Source organism: Notolepis coatsorum, assembly GCF_963971535.1.
Source record: "Notolepis coatsorum genome assembly, contig: SCAFFOLD_295, whole genome shotgun sequence".
Lineage (NCBI taxonomy): Eukaryota > Metazoa > Chordata > Actinopteri > Aulopiformes > Paralepididae > Notolepis > Notolepis coatsorum.
In genome coordinates, this window is record NW_028173821.1 from 169,431 (window position 1) to 195,193 (window position 25,763).

Here is a 25,763-nt window from a genome sequence, read left to right on the forward strand (position 1 = left end):
GATTCCCGCTCCTCCACGGGCAGCGTGTCGATGTGTCCTTGAGCAAGACACTTAACCCCTAATTGCTAATTGCAACCTTGCATGGTCGCCTCCGCCGTCGGTGTGTGAATGTGTGAGTGAACGGGTAAAATGTGAGGAAACAAATTGTAAAGCGCTTTGGATAAAAGCGCTATATTTAAAAAAAAAAAAAAAAAAAAAAAAAAAAAGCAGCCATTTGCCATTTGCACCTTGTTGACATTGAATGGATTCACCACATCGCTCCCCCACTACGACACACTTCCTGTCGCCTACAGAACGAGACTGGCCACTCCGTCTATCTATCTACACTCATCTCTCCACCACTGTGGCCATCGATTAATTTTTTCTTTTTTTCTCTTGGTAATTGGACGCTGAGTGGAAACCCTTGTGATAAATGGCTGCAGGCCGCCAGACACGTCGTCCTCAGCGTCGGACGGATGTCGGAAGGAGACGGATGATGGGGACGTTAATGGCGGCTTGGCAAAGGGGAACTACTTTTATTCTTGGCGGAGGACTAAAATAAAATGATCAAAACCCTAAAAGCTTGTTTTAATGTTTGAAACGCTCGTGTCGTTAGGCCTGGTGACCTCGTTAGGCCTCGTGACCTCGTGTCGGTGCCAATAACCTCGTGCATATCGCTGATTAATGGAGTAATCCTAGAGAAGCTCCCTCCTTCTCTAAAAGGAATCTCACATCGATTGGTTTTGGGAGAGTTTTAGTGTTGCATTAGTAGTCTTTAGTGTCTAGTCTTGGCAAATAAAAGTGGAAAACTGCATGGATATATAACGCCTCGTCTCCACTAGCCAGGGTTTAGACATGTGGCCTCGTCTCCACTAGCCAGGGTTTAGCTGTGGCCTCGTCTCCACTAGCCAGGGTTTAGACATGTGGCCTCGTCTCCACTAGCCAGGGTTTAGACATGTGGCCTCGTCTCCACTAGCCAGGGTTTAGACATGTGGCCTCGTCTCCACTAGCCAGGGTTTAGCTGTGGCCTCGTCTCCACTAGCCAGGGTTTAGCTGTGGCCTCGTCTCCACTAGCCAGGGTTTAGACATGTGGCCTCGTCTCCACTAGCCAGGGTTTAGCTGTGGCCTCGTCTCCACTAGCCAGGGTTTAGCTGTGGCCTCGTCTCCACTAGCCAGGGTTTAGCTGTGGCCTCGTCTCCACTAGCCAGGGTTTAGCTGTGGCCTCGTCTCCACTAGCCAGGGTTTAGCTGTGGCCTCGTCTCCACTAGCCAGGGTTTAGCTGTGGCCTCGTCTCCACTAGCCAGGGTTTAGCTGTGGCCTCGTCTCCACTAGCCAGGGTTTAGACATGTGGCCTCGTCTCCACTAGCCAGGGTTTAGCTGTGGCCTTGTCTCCACTAGCCAGGGTTTAGCTGTGGCCTCGTCTCCACTAGCCAGGGTTTAGCTGTGGCCTCGTCTCCACTAGCCAGGGTTTAGACATGTGGTCTCGTCTCCACTAGCCAGCGTTTAGACATGTGGTCTCGTCTCCACTAGCCAGGGTTTAGACATGTGGCCTTGTCTCCACTAGCCAGGGTTTAGACATGTTGTCTCGTCTCCACTAGCCAGGGTTTAGCTGTGGCCTCGTCTCCACTAGCCAGGGTTTAGCTGTGGCCTCGTCTCCACTAGCCAGGGTTTAGACATGTGGCCTTGTCTCCACTAGCCAGGGTTTAGCCGTGCTGTGGCCTCGTCTCCACTAGCCAGGGTTTAGCTGTGCTGTGGCCTCGTCTCCACTAGCCAGGGTTTAGCCGTGCTGTGGCCTCATCTCCACTAGCCAGGGTTTAGCCGTGCTGTGGCCTCATCTCCACTAGCCAGGGTTTAGCCATGCTGTGGCCTCATCTCCACTAGCCAGGGTTTAGCCATGATGTGGCCTCGTCTCCACTAGCCAGGGTTTAGCCATGATGTGGCCTCGTCTCCACTAGCCAGGGTTTAGCCATGCTGTGGCCTCATCTCCACTAGCCAGGGTTTAGCCATGCTGTGGCCTCATCTCCACTAGCCAGGGTTTAGCCATGCTGTGGCCTCATCTCCACTAGCCAGGGTTTAGCCATGATGTGGCCTCGTCTCCACTAGCCAGGGTTTAGCCATGATGTGGCCTCGTCTCCACTAGCCAGGGTTTAGCCGTGCTGTGGCCTTGTGTCTCCACTAGCCAGGGTTTAGCCGTGCTGTGGCCTCGTCTCCACTAGCCAGGGTTTAGCTGTGCTGTGGCCTCGTCTCCACTAGCCAGGGTTTAGCTGTGCTGTGGCCTTGTCTCCACTAGCCAGGGTTTAGGGTATTATCCCCACCATGTCGTCATTGTGAAAGTCCATGTACTGTGTTTGTCCATATGCCATAATGTAATGTATCATGTGTAAAGCGCTTTGAGATACTTTATGTAAGGCGCTATATAAAATAAATGCATTATTATTATTATAAGTGTGTGGAAATGTTTCATTTGAATTCCATCTCAGCACAGATGGGGGGGGGGGGGGGGGGGGGTTGAGTGAGTGAGTGAGCGGTAACTCAGCCTTCAGCGTCGGTTGTTTCAGAGGCTCGTCTGCCCCGTCGAGGTGTTGAAACTCTGCCCGCTTTAGTGAGACTGACCCACCCGTCTTCTTCCCCCCCGGTGTCTCCAGTTCCATGCCATGGACACCCTCCACGCCACGGGCTACGACATGACGCGGGCCATCGCGGCGCTGGTTCCGCAGGGCGGCCCGGTCCTCTGCCGGGACGAGATGGAGGAGTGGAGCGCCTCGGAGGCCAACCTGTTCGAGGAGGCGCTGGAGAAGTACGGCAAGGACTTCACCGACATCCAGCAGGACTTTGTGAGTAGAGACGTTATCTATAGAGCGCCATCTAGTGGCTGAATGTTATCTATAGCACCATCTAGTGGCTGAATGTTATCTAGAGCACCAGCTAGTGGCTGAATGTTATCTATAGAGCACCATCTAGTGGCTGAATGTTATCTAGAGCAGTGGTTCCCAAAGTCGGGGTCGCGACCCAAATGTGGGCCGCGAGCAGCCACGGGAGGGCCGCGAGATGATTTCAAAAAAAAAAAAACGTCCACATTTTTTTTTTTTTTTTTTTTTTTTTTATGCCACTGAACTTAGAAGCAGGCCAGGACAGTGTTTCTAGTTGTATTCTAAAATTCTATTCTATTGTATTCTAAAATGTGACTATATGGTTTTATATTAACTTAATAAATAAACAAAAACGAAAAATCTACTTATTTCAACTGTAACTGAGGGGTACAATTCCCTGACTGTATTGAGAGTATGGTATCATTAAACCACTACTTAGTTATGTACTTTAATTACTGGCCATACAGTACACGGTATATCTGGTGAACACCCACACAAGAATACGGCTTAACAAAGAAAGTTATATTTAGAAGTATTTATTATCAGAGCAGCAACAATAGGTTACAATATTGAGAATTATGAATTGCGCTTATATGGCGAAGAACACTTAAGTAGGTCAAGAGTGCTTGAAAAACTGTTTTCGCATAAGTTAGATGGTTTTGTGGAAAAGAACAAACTGCTGAGCGAAAGCCAGTATGGCTTTAGGCAAAACAGATCAACAGCGACTGCCTTAATGAATATTATTGAAGAAATAACAACAGCAACAGATAAAAGGAAATTAACAATAGGGGTGTTTATTGATTTAAAAAAGGCATTTGATACCTTAGATCATAATATTCTAATTTCTAAATTACGTTCATATGGTGTGAGAGGAATGGTTCTTGAATGGTTGAGTAGTTATCTCCACAATAGGCAACAATATGTGCAGTTGGCAGATGTCAAATCTGAGCTCATGAAGATTGAATGTGGGGTACCGCAAGGTTCGGTTTTGGGGCCCAAACTCTTTCTTTTATATATTAATGATATTTGTGATGTTTCAAAACTATTACAGTTTGTCTTGTTTGCTGATGATACAAATTTTTTTTGTTCTGGAAATAATTTAAAGGAACTAGCTGAATATATTGTGTATGAAATGACAAAGCTAAAGAAATGGTTTGATGTAAATAAGCTATCACTGAATCTGAAAAAAACGAAATTTATGATTTTTGGCAAACAAAAACTAGATGAAAATATAGTACTGACCATAGATGGAGCTGATATAGAGAGAGTTAGTGAATTTCGTTTTCTTGGTGTGATTATGGATGATAAATTAACATGGAAATCGCACATAGCACACGTTAAAAAAAAGATGTCCAAGAGTATTTTTGTTATGAATAAAGTAAAGGATGTGTTAGAGTATGAGGCAATGAGAACACTCTACTGCTCACTCATCTCACCTTATATCAGTTATTGTGTTGAAGTATGGGGGAATACTTATGGGACAAATATAAAACCATTATATATACTACAGAAGAGGGCTGTACGAATCACACATAAAGTGAGTTATCGAGAACACACAAATATATTATTTATTAAATCTAGAATAATTAAACTTGAAGACATGGTTAAGTTTCAAACAATGTTAATTATGTTTAGGGCAAGAAATAATACACTGCCAGAAAAACTACAAAATCTTTTTCATTTAGAAAGTGAGTTTAGTAGGAGAAAATACAATTTTAAACATCAGTTTGCACGTACCACACTTAAACAGATGTGTCCTTCAGTTATTGGTGTAAAGTTATGGAATTCTCTCCATAGCGAGCTTAAGGGATGTAACAGTGTTTATCAATTCAAAAAAATGTATACAAAAAAAATATTTAGTCAGTATGAAAATCAAAATGTGATCTGAATAGTGAGATCTTTTCTTTTTTTTTTCTCTTCTCTTTCTTTTCTTCTTTCTTCTTTATCATCATTATTATTATTTAAATGTTTCTTGTTTAACTATGGATTGTGTTTCTTTTATAATGGTATAAATGATTATTTGTGTAAATAAGGTTATACGCCGACCATTAAGAAAATACATGTTAGTTTAGGAATAAGGGGCAGGTAACAATAAGATTTATTCTTCTTCCTGCTCCTTTTGTCCATGGAATGGCTATTTATGATTTTTTTTTAATGAAGAAACTATGATTGTATTATTCCATGTGGCAAATAAAAACTCTGAACTGAACTGAAGAGCGTAAGTCCATGAGCATATTAAGATGGGTATAATTGACACCACCTGTAGCATAAGAATTACATAAGGCACACTCGTAGTCAGCTGGAGATACTAAGGGGGTTCCCTCCGGTTGTAAGCCAGCAGGGGAGAGGAATGGTCGGGAGCAAAGTCTGGATCAACGAGGAATAAAGAGACTCCAGATACAGGAGACAGTGCAATAATCCTTTGGTCCGTAGACAAAGCAACAGCTATACTCCGGTATGCAAGACAGCATGGATAAAGCTAGCCAGCCTCTGTGGGTCCTAGAGGCGGGCTCGACGGTGCTCCTCACAGGGTAGATCCCACACAGCAGTGGGGTAGACGGTTCTCTGCTCCAGCAGCCACAGTACCAAAGCAATATAATCCAGCCGGAAAAGGCTCTGCATTCTCCGGTGTAGGTTCTCCGGTGTACATATCCAACGGTTCTCGTCTAGGACTCCTCGGATGGCGGCACGAGTTTAGGCCGCCCAGCCTGGATAAGTGCACTAGCTCGGTACGACGAACCGGTGGTAATGCTGGTCACTGTAGAACGGTAGCCGCACGATACACTATAAATAATAGACTATTACTTTACAATAGAATAGGTCGAACTCGACGATACAGCGTTAAACTCTGACACTTTAGCTATCAATTCGCACGCGGTTCTCAAGGCTCTATTTAGGGGCAAAAGGGGCCCACTTCACGGCACGTTGTATCGTGGTGAAGGCTTCAACGTGTTGGTCAACTCACTTTTAGGCTAAGACTACTGCTGTATCCACCTGCGACGTATTTATACGTAAGGTGAATAATCTAGTGCCAACCTCAGTTCTGTCTCGTATTACTGCGCAAACCTGGACATGTTGAGACATGTCTTAGCGGTGGCTTTGAACTTGCCATTGGGGGTATGGCCGTTGGCGCCTAGGGGTCGCTGTCCAATAGGAGAACGAATATTATGGTCTGGCCTGTACCTAGGTAAAGGGATATTCCGTGTATATATACAAAGAATATACAAGGGATATCAGACGATATACAAATATTATACAATATATCTCAAGTAATAAATATATATATTCGGTTTAATCTGACCCTTTGTAACAGCCGCCTCCTAATTAGTCCGCACCTAATTAGATAAGCAGAGACAGATTAACCGTCTTGTCCACTACTCAATGTCCGTTGTGAGGAGTAGGGCAATTCACAAAGTCAGTGGGTCATGGTCGTCAGCAAGGGAGTCAGGTAGCCTTGGCAACTCTATCAGCCTCGCCACGGGTCGGGTGTATGTCCGTCCCTGGACGAGCACTTCTGCCGCTCTGACCTTTCCGTCGGCACCAGTGATCACTTTGCTTACGCGGCCGGCCGGCCACATAGCTCGGGGTAGTGACTGGTCTATAATCATGACGACTGTGCCCTCCGTCAAATTGTCTCTTTCTTTTACCCATTTCTGGAGGGTCTGTAGAGACGGTAGATAGTGGAGGAGGAAACTGTTCCAAAACTTGTCAGCCAATACTTGACTGTACCTCCACATTCTTCGGCCGTTCGCTTCCTCAGGTCTGTACACTGTCTGTGGGAGCGCGGGGTCCAGCCGCCCCATCAAGAGAGTGTTGGGGGTGACTGGGTCGACATCTGCTACATCACTTGAGACGTAACCGAGGGGCTTTGAGTTCAATACTCCCTCGATCTCTGAGGACTGTCGTGAGGACTTCTTCCGCCACGGTCTGGGCCCCAAGCACGGCGTACAGGGCTGTCTTTATTGAACGTACTTCTCGTTCCCAGGTTCCCCCGAAGTGAGGGGCGTTCGGGGGGTTAAACTGGAAATCAATCTGAGAGGGAGCGAGGTGGGTCTTAAGTTCTGGGCCCATAGCTTGGAAGCTCTCTCTCAGCTCTCTTTCTCCGCCTTTGAAGTTTGTCCCTTGATCAGACAATAATATAGACGGTTTTCCTTTCCGCGCTGTGAATCTCCGGAAGGCCATAAGGAATGAGTCCGTACTCATGGTTGGAAGGAGTTCTATGTGTATCGCTCGGGTGGTCATGCATTTGAATACAATACCCCACCTCTTCTCTGTCCCTCTTCCTTTCTTCACATACAGCGGGCCGAAGCAGTCCATACCGGTGGAGTGAAAGGGCTTGTCGCCGAGTCGGAGGCGACGGGGGTAGGTCAGCCATCCTGGGTATACTGGGCTGTGCTCGCCACTTGCGACAGTCTAGACAGGTCCGCTGGAAGCGTCGTACTGCTTCTCTTCCTTGCAGTATCCAATAGCGACGTCTGATCTCAGCGAAGACTCTCTCTGCCCCAGCGTGGTGCACGTCCTCGTCGTATTTCTTTATGATGAGCTCTGTGACCTTGTGTCGGCTGTTGAGGACTATAGGGAACTTGACGTCATCCGTTAAGTCCGGGGCCCTTCTCAGACGACCACCCACTCTGATGAGATCATGGGCGTCGCGCTCAGGGGCCAAGTGGAGCAGTCTGCTGTCTGACGGGACTGGCTTTGATCCCTGCAGACAGTCTAGCTCGTCGGGGAACGAGTCTCTTTGGGCTCGCTGTAGCAGAAGGAGTTCTGCTTCTTCGTAATTAGCTGCATTAATGTCAGTAGTGGAGGGAACCTCAGGGTGGTGCCACAGGAATGTCTTTAACTGTGCACTCTCAAGGGTGGGGCAGTCGTCTATGTTGGGGTCTGTGGGGACTGGTGTGTGTGTCAACCCACAGAACATAGATTTCTTCATCTCTGCCTCCTCTTGACTAGCCTCCCGTGGGGTGGGGTTAGGCCACTCTTCTTCCGGGAGCTTGAGGAACTTGGGACCGTCACTGTAGATATTGTGACGAGTGAGGTCATCCAGGGACATTCCCCGTGTGTTGACGTCTGCTGGGTTCTGTTTTGTGTCCACGTACCTCCAGCATGCTGATTCTGTTAACTCTTGGATCTCTGTGATTCTGACTCCCACGAAGACCTTGTATCTACACGAATCGGACTGGATCCATGTGAGTACGGTCATGGAGTCTGACCACAGGATTGTTCTTTGCACCGGGATGGTGAGTTCACGTTGGATTAACGTGGCGAGTTGCGCTCCTACTAGGGCTGCGCAGAGCTCTAGACGCGGGATCGATTGTTGCTTGCGGGGGGCTATCCTTGAACGAGCCAGGATGAAGGCGGTATGTATTTCTCCTCCCTCCTCTCGGGCCCGCAAGTAGGCCACCGAACCGTAGGCTACTTCGGAGGCGTCGCTGAAGACGTGCAGGTCCATCTGACACGTCTCCAGCCGCACCGTGGGTGGGAAGTAGCTGCGGCGTATGTTGACACCTGGGAGCGAGTTGAGTTCTGTTTCCCACTCTCCATGTGGAAGCAAGGTGGTCGGGTATGGGGTCGTCCCAGCCCTGGTCCTTGTCCCACAGCTCTCGCACAATCATTTTTGCCCTGGTGGTGTAAGGTAGAATACATCCCAACGGGTCATATTGTCTGGCGAGTGTTCTGTATACACTCCGTCTGGTGGTCGGTAGTGAAATCGACCTTCCCTGCTCCTTGGTCAGGGGTGTGTGTCTATAATGGAGCGAGTCTGTTTTGAAGCGCCAGACTAGTCCTAATGTCATTTCTTGGGCTTCACCTGGGATGGTCGCCATCCAGGTCTCGCTGCTTGCTGCCTTGTCCTCTGGGGAGAGGCTGCGCAGTACTTGAGGGTCGCTGCTGGCCCACTGCCGGAGATCAAAGCCGCCTTTGATCAGGGAGGCGCGGAGCTTGAGTAGGAGGGCCTCGGCCTCTTCTGGCGCCGAGACGCTTTGCAGACAGTTGTCCACGTAGAAACTCTTCTCTACACTTTGTCGGACCTCCTCGTCAGCTGCTGGGTCCTCTGCGACATGTTTTTGCAGTGCGAACGTAGCACAGCATGGGCTGCATGTGGTTCCGAAAGGGAGGACTTCCCATTGATAGATGGATGGTTGCTCATCCCCGATCCTCTCTCTCCATAAGAACCGCAGCAGGGGCTTGTCCTCTTCCACTAGTCGCACCTGCAGGAACATCCCTTTGATGTCGCCGCTGATGGCCACCTTGTTTTGGCGGAAACGTAGCAACACGCCTAGTAGAGAGGGGCCGAGTGTTGGACCGGGCAAGAGTTCTTTATTCAGATTTTGTAATCCGATCTGGTAGCTGCAGTTAAACACAATACGATCCTTGCCGTTATGGTGGACCTTGTGGTGGGGCACGTACCATGATTCGGTCGTCTGATCGGCCTCTTGAACGTCAATTTTCTTTATGTGTCCCGCTGTGATTAGCTTGTCAATCTCAGCGCGGTACACAGTGGCTTGAGCGGGGTCTCTGGTTAGGCGCCGCTCGGTGTTCAGTAGATATCGCTCCGTCGCTTCTTTTGAGGCGTGGAAGGTGGGCATACCCTCTCGCCTCAAGAGTGGAGTTGCGTATCTCATCACTCCATTGACCTCGACTCTCTTTGTCCTCCGCTCGAGGAGGGCTATGGAATAAATGTCTTCCTTGGAACGAATGTGTTTCTTTTCGTTCTTAAAGGGCATTGTCTCTAGTGTCCATAGCCTCTCGACGTGCTGTAAGAGGGTGGTGTCTTCTTCTGTCACTCTGGAGTGGAGGCAGCGGGTGGCTGCTGGTCGGTTGGGAGACCTGGAGAGGGGGCCTTGTAGTGTCCATCCTAGGCGGGTCTCGACTGCTGCTGGACAGCCTCTGGGCCCAATGTGGACCCGGTCCGTTGGGACGATGAGGTGTGCGTGGTCGGATCCTATGAGCAGGGTCGGGGTGGCGCCGTCGATGAGCGGTATAGGTAGTTGATGCAGGTGCACGTATTTTTCCATCAGCTTGGAGATGGGGTAGGTGTACCGCGACAGGCCTATGTCTTGGCTGGTGAAAGCGTTAGTGATCCTATACCGCCTCTCTGGCTGCCCGCTTGCTGCGATAGTGAAGGAGACGTTCTCACCCTTTATTGTCTTCAGGTCTCTTCTTATAGTACGAATTGTCATCGTTTCTTCGCTCCCCCGCAGACCCAGCTGGGCTGCAGCGGATGCGAGGAGGAGAGTCTTTTCTGACCCGTCGTCAAGGACGGCGTAAGTGTCCATGACCTTGTCCTCGTAGCTTAATGTCACTCGGACCACTTTCAAGAGCACTCGGGAGCTCCCGCTGCTGGCGGGGTCAATATACATGACGCTTACTCTGGTGCTGCTTGGGGGTGCGAGTTTCTTCCTGTTGCTGTCATGCAAGACGTCCAAGTGGGCGCCGTCACACCGGCTGCACCTCTTCTTCAAGCGGCACTCGGCTGCCATATGGCTGCGCGCACAGCGGTAACAGCGGCGGTTGGACTTTATCCATTGACTCACCTCGTCGGCGGTCATCTTCTTGAAAGTGTCACATTGTGACAGCCAATGTTCTTTCTCGCAGTACTGGCATACAATCTTCCACTTCTCTTTCGTCGAGGGGGTGTTGTGGTTCTTGTTCCGCGGTACTGATTCGGCTTGGTGCATGACGGTCACCAGCCTGCGGTTATCGTTTGATCTCCGAGGTCCATCTCTGGGGCTTGGTCCACTCCGCACGAACGTATCCAGTCGTAGGCTGCTGACTTCTCTCGCGAGGAAGTCGGCCAGGTCTAGGAGGGATGGCTCGGGACCGTCGGGATCACGGTGGTCTCTTTGCCGCCTGAAGCGCTCTTGTCGGGCTGCAGGGAGCTTCTCTAATATCCTTTCTACATTAGAGTTAGCGTACAGTTCGTTTCTACCCTTTTCCTTTTGGGCCCCCAGCATCCCTACCAGGGATTGTACCTTGATAGAGAGGTCATCCAATGAGCGATTGTCTGTGGCTGGGGGGAGACGGTCAATATTCCTTATCTCTTGTATCACGTAGTCCCATATGCGTCCATAACGCTGGTCGAGGGCTACTAGAGCCGCGGTGTATGGGGTACTTGAGTTGGAATATGCCAGCGCTATATTATGCGCTCTGGGCACCTTCAGGTGCTTGAGGAGGATAGCATATTTGTACGACTCATCTGGGACGTCGGACATCATAGTCTCTAAGCACATCCGTAATTCCGTGTACTGCGCTCTGTCCTTGTGCGTAAAATCCGCGAACGTCGGTGTGCCAAGGTACGATGCCATGGATGGCTGGCACATCGGTGAGCGTTGGGGGAGAGGCCTCCTGGGCGAGTCTCCCCGTACGTGTCGTCGTGGGCTGGTACTTGGTGGGTACCAAAGCCCGGGTACCCAGGTGCTGTTCCTCGGGGCTGGCTGTGCGTCAAACTCACCCTTGAGTTGAGTCGGGGGTTTGTAACGCAGGGCCTCGGGGTTAAAGTCTGGGCTGTACTGGACCTCCTGGTCCTGTGGAGTACGATGCTGCTGGTGGGCTTGATCTTCCTCCTCTTCCTCTTCCTCTGCTAGGTCTTCTAGATCTTGAAGTCGTCTATTCAGTCTCTCGGCGGCATAGGCCGGTTCTTCCCGGTTGCTGGGTCTCGCATGGACCGGTCGGGGAGGGGGTTCGGAGACGTGGATAGGCTCTTTCTGTTGGCCGGGCTCCGGGTCGCTTGGTCGGGTAGGGGAAGGTGCCCTAGACCCTTGTCTTGATGATGCCCTGGAGCTCCGTGCGGAGAGAGGGGGTGTCGCCCTGGCAATCAATTGCTCCATTATCTGCGCTTGTAGCCGGTCGCGCTCTGCTTCGCGCTTGATGTGAGCGAGGTCGCGCTCTGCTTCGCGCTGGGCTTGGGCTGCGTCGCGCTGTGCATCGGCGGCGGCGCGCTGGGCATCGGCGCGGTCTCTTTCAATATTCTCTTCCGTCTGGAGGCGTCTGGTCTCCAGGCGTATGCGGTCGTCATCACTCCTTTGCTGCGCCTGGAAGCGCTCTCGCTGGGTTGCAGAGTGTTCGCGTTCACTAAGGGCTTGCGCTTGGAGTTGCGCGTGAAGGCGCTCTCTTTGGTCTGCAGATTGTTCGCGCTCACTCAGTTGTTGAGCCTGCAGGCGTTCTCTTTCCATGGTAGTGTTCGCGCTCACTTAGCTGTTGCGCCCGGAGGCGCTCTTGTTCCATGGAAGAATGTTCGCGCTCGCTAAGCGTCTGTGCTTGGAGTCGATCGCGTTCAGTGGAGGCTGCCAGGGTGGCGATGAATGCCTGCGCCAGCATCTTGTCCGCCTCGCTGGGGGAAGACACTGATGGAGGTGATCGGCTTCTGACAGTGCTCGTTGGAGATCCGTTCTCCTGGCGCGCTCCTAGGAGGTCTATCTCCTGGGCGCGCTTCTCTTCTGGTAGTGGGTCGGGTTCCGTCCCTGGAGCGCTTTCTTTATCCTGGAGCTCTCCGGGGACCGTCCCGTTGACGTTGTCGGGGGGTATAGTCATGTCATGTCCCTCCTGGTCCCCCCCGTGAGCTTGGTCAGTTACGTTAGAACCCACTAGGGTCTCTACTGGCAAGGTCGCCTGGTCGGTAGGGTTTGACATGCTTTTACTATCCGCTTTTCCCGCATTTAACGTCTGTATAAAGCTAGGTATTAGACTGGCAGCGTAGTCCTCTAGGTAAGGAGGTGGCTGACGTCTGCGCTGCGGGCGTTCTAGCTTAGGAGAGCCGTTTGTGGAGTGTTCACCGCTGGCCATGGTTAATATCAATATTATATTTAGATATTACACTGATATTCCTCCGGCTCGAAGGACCAATTTTAACTGAGGGGTACAATTCCCTGACTGTATTGAGAGTATGGTATCATTAAACCACTACTTAGTTATGTACTTTAATTACTGGCCATACAGTACACGGTATATCTGGTGAACACCCACACAAGAATACGGCTTAACAAAGAAAGTTATATTTAGAAGTATTTATTATCAGAGCAGCAACAATAGGTTACAATATTGAGAATTATGAATTGCGCTTATATGGCGAAGAACACTTAAGTAGGTCAAGAGCGTAAGTCCATGAGCATATTAAGATGGGTATAATTGACACCACCTGTAGCATAAGAATTACATAAGGCACACTCGTAGTCAGCTGGAGATACTAAGGGGGTTCCCTCCGGTTGTAAGCCAGCAGGGGAGAGGAATGGTCGGGAGCAAAGTCTGGATCAACGAGGAATAAAGAGACTCCAGATACAGGAGACAGTGCAATAATCCTTTGGTCCGTAGACAAAGCAACAGCTATACTCCGGTATGCAAGACAGCATGGACAGCAGTTCTCTGACTGTTACCTGGTCCCAGCACTGTGGTGTGTTCTAACATCCAACATGGCGGCCGTGAGGCTCGCCCCAGTGCAAGCAACGTTCCTATGTCTAGTACTCCTGTCTTCGTTATTTGTGTGTAAAGTGTCATGTACAATCCAATACTCCCGGTGGGAGCTACTAAACCTTCGACCCCTGTAGCACCCCCCCCCCCCTGTAGTACCCCCCGCAACCCCCCTTACCTCTGCTGACATGGACATGGACAAACTCTGTTTCTTTTATGTACGCTGTAAGTGATGTCATGTGTTCTATGTTTTTATGTTTTTATGTTGGAACTGCTATGAAACCTGCACTGAAACTAAATTCCACCAGCCTGGCTGGGTGGTCATTAAATAAATTAATTATGGATAAAGCTAGCCAGCCTCTGTGGGTCCTAGAGGCGGGCTCGATGGTGCTCCTCACAGGGTAGATCCCACACAGCAGTGGGGTAGACGGTTCTCTGCTCCAGCAGCCACAGTACCAAAGCAATATAATCCAGCCGGAAAAGGCTCTGCATTCTCCGGTGTAGGTTCTCCGGTGTACATATCCAACGGTTCTCGTCTAGGACTCCTCGGATGGCGGCACGAGTTTAGGCCGCCCAGCCTGGATAAGTGCACTAGCTCGGTACGACGAACCGGTGGTAATGCTGGTCACTGTAGAACGGTAGCCGCACGATACACTATAAATAATAGACTATTACTTTACAATAGAATAGGTCGAACTCGACGATACAGCGTTAAACTCTGACACTTTAGCTATCAATTCGCACGCGGTTCTCAAGGCTCTATTTAGGGGCAAAAGGGGCCCACTTCACGGCACGTTGTATCGTGGTGAAGGCTTCAACGTATTGGTCAACTCACTTTTAGGCTAAGACTACTGCTGTATCCACCTGCGACGTATTTATACGTAAGGTGAATAATCTAGTGCCAACCTCAGTTCTGTCTCGTATTACTGCGCAAACCTGGACATGTTGAGACATGTCTTAGCGGTGGCTTTGAACTTGCCATTGGGGGTATGGCCGTTGGCGCCTAGGGGTCGCTGTCCAATAGGAGAACGAATATTATGGTCTGGCCTGTACCTAGGTAAAGGGATATTCCGTGTATATATACAAAGAATATACAAGGGATATCAGACGATATACAAATATTATACAATATATCTCAAGTAATAAATATATATATTCGGTTTAATCTGACCTTTTGTAACATCAACGAACATTTCAAACTAAATAACAGATTATGCACATAAAACGCTGAAAACAACCGAAGCAACAATAGTATTTTAATGAGGCTATTATTATTATCATTATTATTTTGCAACAAGTTAGCCCTCTCATAAATAGCACATATAAATGAATAACTAACTTGAACTAACTTAATAGGATTGAAGTGATATTTGGCTTAAAAAATCGGTCGCCTGGCAAAAAAAGAAAAGAAAAAAAAGCCTGACGATGTGCATTGGGCCGCGGCTCTCTGACGCCTTATTTTCTGGGTCCCGGCCTGAAAAGTTTGGGAACCCCTGATCTAGAGCACCATCTAGTGGCTGAATGTTATCTAGAGCACCAGCTAGTGGCTGAATGTTATCTATAGAGCAGCATCTAGTGGCTGAATGTTATCTAGAGCAGGGGTTCCCAAACTTTTCAGGCCAGGGCCCAGAAAATAAGGCGTCAGAGAGCCGCGGCCCAATGCACATCGTCTGGCTTTTTTTTTTTTTTTTTTGCCAGGCGACCGATTTTTTATGCCAAATATCACTTCAATCCTATTAAGTTAGTTCAAGTTAGTTATTCATTTATATGTGCTATTTATGAGAGGGCTAACTTGTTGCAAAATAATAATGATAATAATAATAGCCTCATTAAAATACTATTGTTGCTTCGGTTGTTTTTAGCGTTTTATGTGCATAATCTGTTATTTAGTTTGAAATGTTCATTGAAATAAGTAGATTTTTCGTTTTTGTTTATTTATTTAAGTTAATATAAAACCATATAGTCACATTTTAGAATACAATAGAATATAATTTTAGAATACAACTAGAAACACTGTCCTGGCCTGCTTCTAAGTTCAGTGGCCTGACAAAAAAAATTAAAATAAAAAAATAAAAAATAAAAAAATAAAAAAATAAAAAATTAAAATAATATTTCTTTTTATTTTTTTTTATTTTTTTTTTTAAATCATCTCGCGGCCCACCCGTGGCTGCTCGCGGCCCACCTTTGGGTCGCGACCCCGACTTTGGGAACCACTGATCTAGAGCACCATCTAGTGGCTGAATGTTATCTAGAAGAGCACCAGCTAGTGGCTGAATGTTATCTATAGAGCACCATCTAGTGGCTGAATGTTATCTAGAGCACCATCTAGTGGCTGAATGTTATCTATAGCACCAGCTAGTGGCTGAATGTTATCTAGAGCAGTGGTTCTCAAACTTTTTACACCAAGTACCACCTGAGAACGTAGCTGGCTCTCCAAGTACCACCATATGACCGGCGTTAAAATACAGTCTATTAAGCTATGCGCAGTTCACGCAGGAGGCAAATGTATTCCTAATACCATTATGTATTGTTAACTTTTGTCAGACACAGCCACAATGTACAAAGGGATAGCACTAGAACTAGCAAACGCTTCCACACAACTCATACAATGCAAGGGGCATTGAGAACATAATAACTAACATTCTCACATAGCAAGTGAGAAAATTAAGAACTGTATTTCAGCAAATGTACTTAATTCTCTCTCTATCTCTCTCTCTCTCTCTCTCTCTTTGTCTGTCTGTCTGTCTGTCTGTCTGTCTGTCTGTCTGTCTGTCTGTCTGTCTGTCTGTCTGTCTGTCTGTCTGTCTGTCTGTCTGTCTGTCTGTCTGTCTGTCTGTCTGTCTGTCTGTCTGTCTGTCTGTCTGTCTGTCTGTCTGTCTGTCTGTCTGTCTGTCTCTCTCTCTCTCTCTCTCACACAGCAAGCGATTGTCCATCATTCTCTCTCACACACACACACACACACACACACACACACACACACACACACACACACACACACACACACACACACACAATTCTCTTGTTACAAAAACTTCATTTCCTGCATTCTGGTGCAGGCATTTTTGAAATTTTACCCTTTAAATGCCAGTGTTTGTGATGGGCATCACAAATTATTGTAAAAAAGAAAAGAAAACACATATTCAATACATTTTTTAATGTTTACCCTTTAAATGCCAGTTTGTGTGATGGCATCACAAATTATTGTTAAAAAAACACACAAAGTAAAATATTTTCAATATATCAAATGCAAAGTAAATTTTTCTGGGGGGGATTAAGATAAGATAAGATATTCCTTTATTGAAAAAAATTTGCACTACCTATCTTTGTGAAAGTGGCTTCTCAGCTCTGGTCCAGCTGAAGACAGAGCAGAGGAACAGATTGGACATTGAGCATGACCTCAGAGTTGCTTTGTCTACCATCACCCCAAACATTTTTTTATTCAAAATTAGAATGTTGATTTAGAATTCGAATGCCAAGCGGTCAGGTGGCGCAGCGGAGATTGCGCTCGTCACCAATGCAAGAGGCTGCGGTCTCGACTTCCGGAGAGTCAGCATTGCCTGCGGCTTGGGTCGATCGTCATACTAACTCGTTTGGCTGAGTTAGGGGGGAGGGAAGTCGTGGGTGGGTCCTGGGCGTTGTGGACAGCGACCCCTACAGGTCAGGTCTGGGCGCTTGCTCAGCGGAGGCAGGACTTGATGAAGGCAGCGTGACCTCCCACGCGTTACGCTTCACCAATGAGAGCCCTCGCTGCCAGGTGAGAAGAGAGCCACTGGCTGTCGCTGCGCGTGTCGGAGGAAGCATGCGGATGACTTCAGGGTTCCCTTGTACCGACCAGTAGGGGGAACATGCGCACAACAACCAGGTAGGGGAGGGGGGGGGGGGGGGAATTGGCACAACGACTAAATTGGGACAAGTTCAAGTTCCTTTTATTGCCACACGGCCAGGCCGGTGGAATTCAAGCACGGTGCAGGTGGTAGCTGCGACAATACCCACAGAAAACATAAGGACACATGTTTCAAGTTCAAGTTTCAAGTTTCTTTAATAGTTGTCATACAGAAGTACAGAATACTTTCATACAAAATGCTTCTTACTGTTACGCTCCAGAGACTGTGCTAGACAAGATAGTATCAAATAACATAGTATAGCATGTAATTTAGAAGAAGAAAATGAGGTCACAGTGTTCGGTATAGACATATGTACAATGTTCTGAGTTACCATATAATATACAATACTATGCAGTGTACTAATGTACAGTACTATATAGTGCAAAGCAGAAATGGGATGAGGTAAAATTTAGGTACAATGGAACAGTACAGTACAGAAAACACCACCTAGAACATATACATGACGGAACAGTACAGTACGGAAAAAATATAGACCGGGGACGGGGAGAAAACAGAGAAAAATGGGAGAAAGAGAGGATAACGTTTTTTTCCGAATGCCAACGTAACGAACGAAGGTCCGAACGTTTGGGCTCAGGCCCCTGGTGTCGTGTGACGAATGATGAGAGTTAAAGAAATGTTTTACCTTTTGTGTGTCTTAATGGACGGTCAACTTCCAAGATGGAGCCTCTCTGGCGGTTTGGAGGGACTTAACCCCTTTCACTGCCACACGACAGAGGGTTAACCCTTTACTACTGTCACACTACTACAGCAGACCGTCTGTAGTGTGACGGTAAAGGGTTAACCTTCTGTCGTGTGGCAGTGGAAGGGTTAACCTTCTTGTGTTGTCGCAGTGAAAGGGTTAACTGTGTTTGGTAGTGCGGCAGTGAAAGGGTTAAGGTGCACTGCGTGCCGCTGACCTGTCGCCGTGTTACACACACACGCACACACGCACACACACACACGCACACACACACACGCACACACGCACACACACACACGCACACACACACACGCACACACACACACACGCACACACACACACGCACACACACACACACACACACACGCGCACACGCACACACACGCACACGCGCACACGCACACACACGCGCACACACGCGCACACGCACACACGCACACGCGCACACACGCGCACACGCGCACACGCGCACGCTCTGAGAAACCACACGCTCGGAACTATTACATTCCTCTCGCGGCGCCGAGGCTCAAGGACACAAGGACGGCTTCTCTCTCTCTCTCTCTCTCTCTCTCTCTCTCTCTCTCTCTCTCTCTCTCTCTCTCTCTCTCTCTCTCTCTCTCTCTCTCTCTCTCTCTGTCTCTCTCGTTTCCTCTGTCTCTCTCGTTTCCTCTGTCTCTCTCTCCCTTTCTCTCCATGTCTCTCTCCCTCTCTCTCTGTCTCTGTGTCTCTCTCTCTGTGTCTCTCTCTTCGTGTCTCTCCCTCTGTCTCTCTCTCATTCTCTCTCTCTCTCTCATTCTCTCTCTCCCTCTCTCTCTCTCTCTCTCTCTCTCTCTCCATCTCTCTCTCTCTCCCTCTCTCTCTCCCCCCCCCTCTCTCTCACTACACAGTGTGTCACATGGGTATAGCAGTAGTGCCCTCTTCCAATTGCCCTTCCAATTACTAGCCCGTGTCTCTAACCACCAGACGCCGCGGCTGTGAATCTGACTTTCCACCTTTCCTGCCCGTCTCACTCCCCTCTCTCGCCCGTCTCACTCCCCTCTCTCTCCCCTCTCTCTCCCCTCTCACTCCCCTCTCTCTCCCCTCTCTCGCCCGTCTCACTCCCCTCTCTCTCCCCTCTCTCCCCTCTCTCCCCCCTCTCACTCCCCTCTCACTCCCGTCTCTCTCCCCTCTCTCTCGCCCGTCTCACTCCCCTCTCTCTCCCCTCTCTCTCCCCTCTCTCTCCCCTCTCTCTCCCCTCTCACTCCCCTCTCTCTCCCCTCTCTCTCCCCTCTCTCCCCTCTCACTCCCGTCTCTCTCCCCTCTCTCTCGCCCGTCTCACTCCCCTCTCTCTCCTCTCTCTCCCCTCTCACTCCCGTCTCACTCCCCCCTCTCTCGCCCGTCTCACTCCCCTCTCTCTCCCCTACGCCTGTAACTGTTCCGCAACAGTAAGTTACTTCCGGGGTAGGCCTGATTGGCCCCGACAGGCACGTGACGCGGCAAACTCAGGACGCGCAACGAGGCTGCTGAGAGTTGTCGCGCGGAAATAGGCTGTCTATTGCCATTCTCTAACACAAACTCTAACCTTAACCAGCTCCTTAACAGCGCCTAAACTTAACCGTTCTAACCTTAACCAACTCCGAAACAATGCCTAACCTTAACCTTAACCTTAACCATGCCTAACCTTAACCGGCGAAAGAATACACGGTAAAAAAAAAATCACGTTAAAAAAAAAAGATTTGATGGGATTCGAACTCACCAACAACCGACCGCAGGATCGCAGGACCGCTGCTCTGCCAGGTGAGCTGAAGCGCCGAATGAAAGTCATGGTGTATTTGGACGGTTACGTAATTCCGCAAGCTCTGCCGCTCGGCTCCGCGGAGCGTGCCGCGCGGCAGAGAAAGTTGCGCGTCACGTGCCTGTCGGGGCCAATCAGGCCTACCCCGGAAGTCACTTACTGTTGCGGATAAGCTATAAGCCTCCCCTACACTTCTGTCGCCCTCTATTGTGTAATATCCTATACGCTGAAATACAAAAGGATTCATAACCTTTCAAATCAGCTGAGGTTTCCCCTCATTTACATTCACAAAAAAATAACAATAACAATAAAGCATAAAATCACACGGCATATACAATCATAACAACGAGACGAGGCGACGAGGCGCCGAGCGGGGAGGAGAACACACCACTGACTCGGACCAGAAGCCGGAGGCCTGGTGTTGGTTTATCTGTGAGACTCTTGGATCTTGGGTCAGAGCAGTGCTTCTCAAACTTTTTCTGTCAGGCCCCCCTTTGGCGGACCAAAATATTTTGACAAATAAAATAGTCATGAAATGGGCCATGTTTAAATTGATTGAAATAACACCAATATCGTGACCTTTCAAATTGGCCCTATATTTTGTTTTCAGAGCTGTCCTGGATGAAAAGCCAGCTTCACACAGATACTGTATGTGGTGCTGAATGGTATCAACACCTTAACTGCTGCATCATGAGATACTTGGTACTCAGCACCACACTCTGAAACTATCTCTCCAGGTGGTATCAGATGAGATTTCAAAGAGTTCTTCCAAGAGTTTGGATGGAGATGTGTCAGGAAGCTTTGTCTCGAGGTTTTTTTTATCCAGAGTAACTTGGTGATCCTTTTCTGTGTTTTATTAAATAATGATTTTCAGATTTTGAGAAATGGTATTTTCATGGAGAACAGTGCAGCTGCAACAGATAGCACTTTAGTGATAATTTTCTGGAATAATAAAAAAAAAAAATCTTTTTTTCTTTTTTTCTTTTTTTTTTTAAATAAATCTCAATGCCCCCCTGTCATGCCTCTGAGTCATGCCACTTTGAGAAACACTGGGTCAGAGGTTTATTTGTCACAGACGCACCACCAGCCCGCTTTTTGTTGTGCAATAATAATACTAAATAATAAAATAGACATAATAAACGGGTAATAAAATAGACATGATAAAATAGACACGCAATACATAGTGCGATGGAATGTTGGCTACGGATTAACCCTTTCACTGCCACACGACAAAGGGTTAACCCTTCCACTGCCACAGTACAGAAGAAGGTTAACCCTTTACTATCACACTACAGACGGTTTACCCTTTCACCGCCACACGACAAAGGGTTAACCCTTCCACTGCCACGGTACAGAAGAAGGTTAACCCTTTACTATCACACTACAGACGGTTAACCGTCTGTAGTGTGATAGTAAAGGGTTAACCTTCTGTAGTGTGGTAGTGAAAGGTTAACCTTCTGTAGTGTGGTAGTGAAAGGTTAACCGTCTGTAGTGTGATAGTAAAGGGTTAACCTTCTGTAGTGTGGCAGTGAAAGGGTTAAGGCACTGACTGAACCCAAAGCGGGTCTGAAAGACGACGAGGACGACGTCCGCCTCGGCTCCCAGCTCTTCGATGTTGCCTTCGGCCTGAAGGGGGAGGAGGGAGGAGGGGCCTGAGAGGGAGGAGGGGCCTGAGAGGGAGGAGGGAGGAGGTCGCTGGCAACAGTGAGGTGGTTTCTTCTACCCATTTTAGTGGGCCTCACTCTGCCACCTGGTGGACGTCCGCCGTCGGTGCAGCTCCCGTTGGGTTCAGCCCAGGCCTTTTCCCCTCGACAGAACAACAGAACTCTGGCCACCGTTATGGGTGGGGCCGCAGCTGGTCGAGGAGGCCGCGCTGTTTGCCTCTTTCAAAACTACTCTGTTAACCCTTTCACTACCACACTACAGAAGGTTACCCTTTCACTACCACACTACAGACGGTTCACCCTTTCACTACCACACCACGGTTAACCGTCTGTAGTGTGGTAGTGAACTGCTTAACCTTCTGTAGTGTGGTAATGAAAGGCTTAACCTTCTGTAGTGTGGTAGTGAAAGGGTCAACCTTCTGTAGTGTGGTAGTGAAAGGGTCAACCTTCTGTAGTGTGGTAGTGAAATGTTAACCTTCTGTAGTGTGGTAGTGAAAGGGTTAACCTTCTGTAGTGTGGTAGTGAAAGGGTCAACCCGCTGTAGTGTGGTAGTGAAAGGCTTAACCTTCTGTAGTGTGGTAGTAAAAGGCTTAACCTTCTGTAGTGTGGTAGTGAAAGGGTCAACCTTCTGTAGTGTGGTAGTGAAAGGGTCAACCTTCTGTAGTGTGGTAGTGAAAGGGTCAACCTTCTGTAGTGTGGTAATGAAAGGCTTAACCTTCTGTAGTGTGGTAGTGAAAGGGTCAACCTTCTGTAGTGTGGTAGTGAAAGGGTCAACCTTCTGTAGTGTGGTAGTGAAAGGCTTAACCTTCTGTAGTGTGGTAGTGAAAGGGTCAACCCGCTGTAGTGTGGTAGTGAAAGGGTCAACCTTCTGTAGTGTGGTAGTGAAAGGGTCAACCTTCTGTAGTGTGGTAATGAAAGGCTTAACCTTCTGTAGTGTGGTAGTGAAAGGGTCAACCTTCTGTAGTGTGGTAGTGAAAGGGTTAACCTTCTGTAGTGTGGTAGTGAAAGGCTTAACCTTCTGTAGTGTGGTAGTGAAAGGGTCAACCCGCTGTAGTGTGGTAGTGAAAGGGTTAACCTTCTGTAGTGTGGTAGTGAAAGGTTAACCTTCTGTAGTGTGGTAGTGAAAGGCTTAACCTTCTGTAGTGTGGTAGTGAAAGGCTTAACCTTCTGTAGTGTGGTAGTGAAAGGGTCAACCTTCTGTAGTGTGGTAGTGAAAGGGTCAACCTTCTGTAGTGTGGTAGTGAAAGGGTCAACCTTCTGTAGTGTGGTAGTGAAAGGCTTAACCGTCTGTAGTGCGGTAGTGAAAGGGTCAACCCGCTGTAGTGTGGTAGTGAAAGGGTCAACCTTCTGTAGTGTGGTAGTGAAAGGGTCAACCTTCTGTAGTGTGGTAGTAAAAGGCTTAACCTTCTGTAGTGTGGTAGTAAAAGGCTTAACCTTCTGTAGTGTGGTAGTGAAAGGGTCAACCTTCTGTAGTGTGGTAGTGAAAGGGTCAACCTTCTGTAGTGTGGTAATGAAAGGCTTAACCTTCTGTAGTGTGGTAGTGAAAGGGTCAACCTTCTGTAGTGTGGTAGTGAAAGGGTCAACCTTCTGTAGTGTGGTAGTGAAAGGCTTAACCTTCTGTAGTGTGGTAGTGAAAGGGTCAACCTTCTGTAGTGTGGTAGTGAAAGGGTTAACCTTCTGTAGTGTGGTAGTGAAAGGCTTAACCTTCTGTAGTGTGGTAGTGAAAGGGTTAACCTTCTGTAGTGTGGTAATAATAATAATAATAATAATAATAATAATAATAATAATACATCTATTTTATATAGCGCTTTTCCAGGTGCTCAAAGACGCTTCACATGGGCAGGAGAGACAAACTATGGCAAAACAAAAAAAACAGAACAAAACAGAACAAAAATAATACATGACAAAATAAAATAAAACCGACAGAATTAGAGGTCAAAAGCAAGATTGAAAAGGTGGGTTTTGAGGGCTGATTTAAAAGATCAACCTTCTGTAGTGTGGTAGTGAAAGGGTCAACCTTCTGTAGTGTGGTAGTGAAAGGGTCTTTAACCCTTTGTCGTGTGGAGTATTGTCGCGGTGAAAGGGTTAACCCTTTTGGTAGTGTGGCAGTGAGAGGGTTAAAGGACACGGCGAGCCGAGGAGGGAAAGACGCCACATTCAGTCGAGACGGTGATTCTGTTCGCAGACACAACGATATAGATCACGTATATAGACCTTTTCAAACGCGACGTAAACATTGTGAATGTGTCCAGTGATAATAATAATAAACTTTCTTTGTGTACCACCTATGGCTGGGCGATATGGAAAAAAATCATATCGCGATAACGATATGATAATTTTATTTTATTTCTCGATATCGATAATTATCGAATTGTTATAAGTATACATTTTTTTTTTTTTTTTTTTTTTTTTTTTTTAACAACTGATGTATGTTTATTTTGCAGCAATTCTTTGTCATTGCCGCCATCTTTAGTGTTACATCCCCTCACACTCCAGTTCTCAGGCTGCAGCTGGTTTAAAAGCTAAAGTAGGGGAGCTCCAGTAGCTCACCACGTACCGCGAGTGCTATTTCAGCGCCGTGGACAACCGTGCTCGTCACGGATCTGGGGCTGAGCGCGTTCGAATCCCGGACGGCAGCCGTGCCTTTCCCAGATTGTCTTCCCCCCCATCTGAACCCTTTCAGCCTGCTTCTGTCGGTCGAACTTGACCAAGTATGAATGCGATGAAAAAGCGATAAACGCTAAAAGAACCAGCTGACTGGTCAAAGTTTTAAAAGCTAAAGTAAACCGGCTTCTCTGCTGGCTGTGGCTCCAGAGGAGTTGAACAGTTCTGGCTCTGCTAGTTTATTTTCGATCTTTTGGCGCTTTTTTGGTGGACAAACATGTGCACTGTGACTCGTGACTGGAGTCTAGTTCTGCTAGTACACATAGCCTACTGTGTACAGACGGTTTCAAAATGTATTTTAAATTAGAAAGCAAACAAAATAAATGGACAAGAGAAAAAGAAATCTGAATTTGGTCAGTATTGTCATTTGGACAAGCAAAGCCATTACTTTAAGGCAGGCAAGAAAGACAAGTCTGTCCACTGTCTCTGGTTTTAAAACTGCCCTGTTGCAGGTAAAAAAAAAAAAATCATAAAAAAAAAAAAAAATCAATTTTTTATTTATTTCGATATTCGATATCGATTATTAAAATATATCGCGATATTTATCATTATCGTTATATCGCCCAGCCCTAGTACCACCTTTCATACAGAAACTGCAGCTCAAAGTGCTTCACAGCAGAACAAAGACATAAGGCATAAAATGAGCACATAACGTGCAGACATATAAAATCACAATTAGGATCTAACATCCCAACAGGCCACCTTGTTTATGGTTTGATTCAGTTTTAAATAGACAACAATAAAAAGAGTAAGATAAAATAGTGCAATAGTGCAGTGCAATAAAGTAGTAGAATAGAATAGATTAAAAAAAAAAATTACAGTGCAATAAAATAGTGTAATAATACCGCTCCAGAGGTCTACACACCTTTGTTCCTCTGATTTCCTTCCCCTTTAGTGTCTCCCCCTCCTCTGTTGAGCGCCTTGGGTTTCCTGAAGGGCGCTATAATAATAATAATAATAATAATAATAATAATAATAATAATAATAATAATAATAATAATAATACATTTATTTGTAGAGCACTTTTCATACAGAAAGGGCAGTTCAAAGTGCTTCACAGCAGTAAAAAAGACAGGCATAAGCGAGCATAAAAAAGATAAAGAGGTAGTAAGGTAAATCACAGTTTTTTCACATTAGGATCTAGCATCCCAATAGGCCTCTCTCTGTTCACGGTTTCCCTCAGTAATAAAATAGAATAGACGGAGTCAAAAAGTGCGGTTTGATTCAGTAAAAAAAAATTGGCTAAAAATAATAAATAAAATATATCAATGTAAGATATTGTTATTGTTATTACACGAGCTGGTCTCACTGGCTGTGGGTGCAGACGACATGGAACACACCGACACGTTATCTGGACACCCGTCATAGTGAGGATATGAGTTTACAGGGGCATCTGCGGGCTATTAAAACATCTTTAAGTATTACATTAGATTACAATGTATTGTCATCATCATGCAGCACAAGTACAGTGCAATGAAAAGAAGTCTGGCGTCCAACCAGAGTGCAAATGTGACAGTAAAGTGCAACAGTGATACACAATGTGATTTAAACTGGGTATAAAATATATCAATTAATACTATTTAATGTAGTGCTAATCAATTCATAATTCTCAGAAAGCCCCGGCTGTCGGGAGATATTGGTGTAATTAATGTGTGTAAACGCAGTATTATTGGATGTTGAAAGTAGCTTGTCTTCCTTCTCTCTCTCTCTCTCTCTCTTTCACTCTCTCTCTCTCTCTCTCACTCACTCACTCTTTTCTTCTCTCCATCTCTTTTTTTCTCTCTGTCTCCGTCTCTCATTTCCTCTCTCTCTCTTCTCGCTCTC

The 25,763-nt window shown here is 47.2% G+C and overlaps 1 protein-coding gene across 3 annotated transcripts in view; it reads left to right on the forward strand.

Moving 5' to 3' along the window:
- Positions 1–25,763, forward strand: part of mta1 (metastasis associated 1) — a 248,579-nt gene that overhangs the window by 154,293 nt on the left and 68,523 nt on the right. For all 3 annotated transcript variants that reach the window (XM_084338705.1, XM_084338706.1, XM_084338707.1), the window contains exon 8: positions 2,625–2,813. In XM_084338705.1, the coding sequence (XP_084194831.1) occupies positions 2,625–2,813 (189 nt within the window). The remainder of the gene's footprint in view (positions 1–2,624; positions 2,814–25,763) is intronic.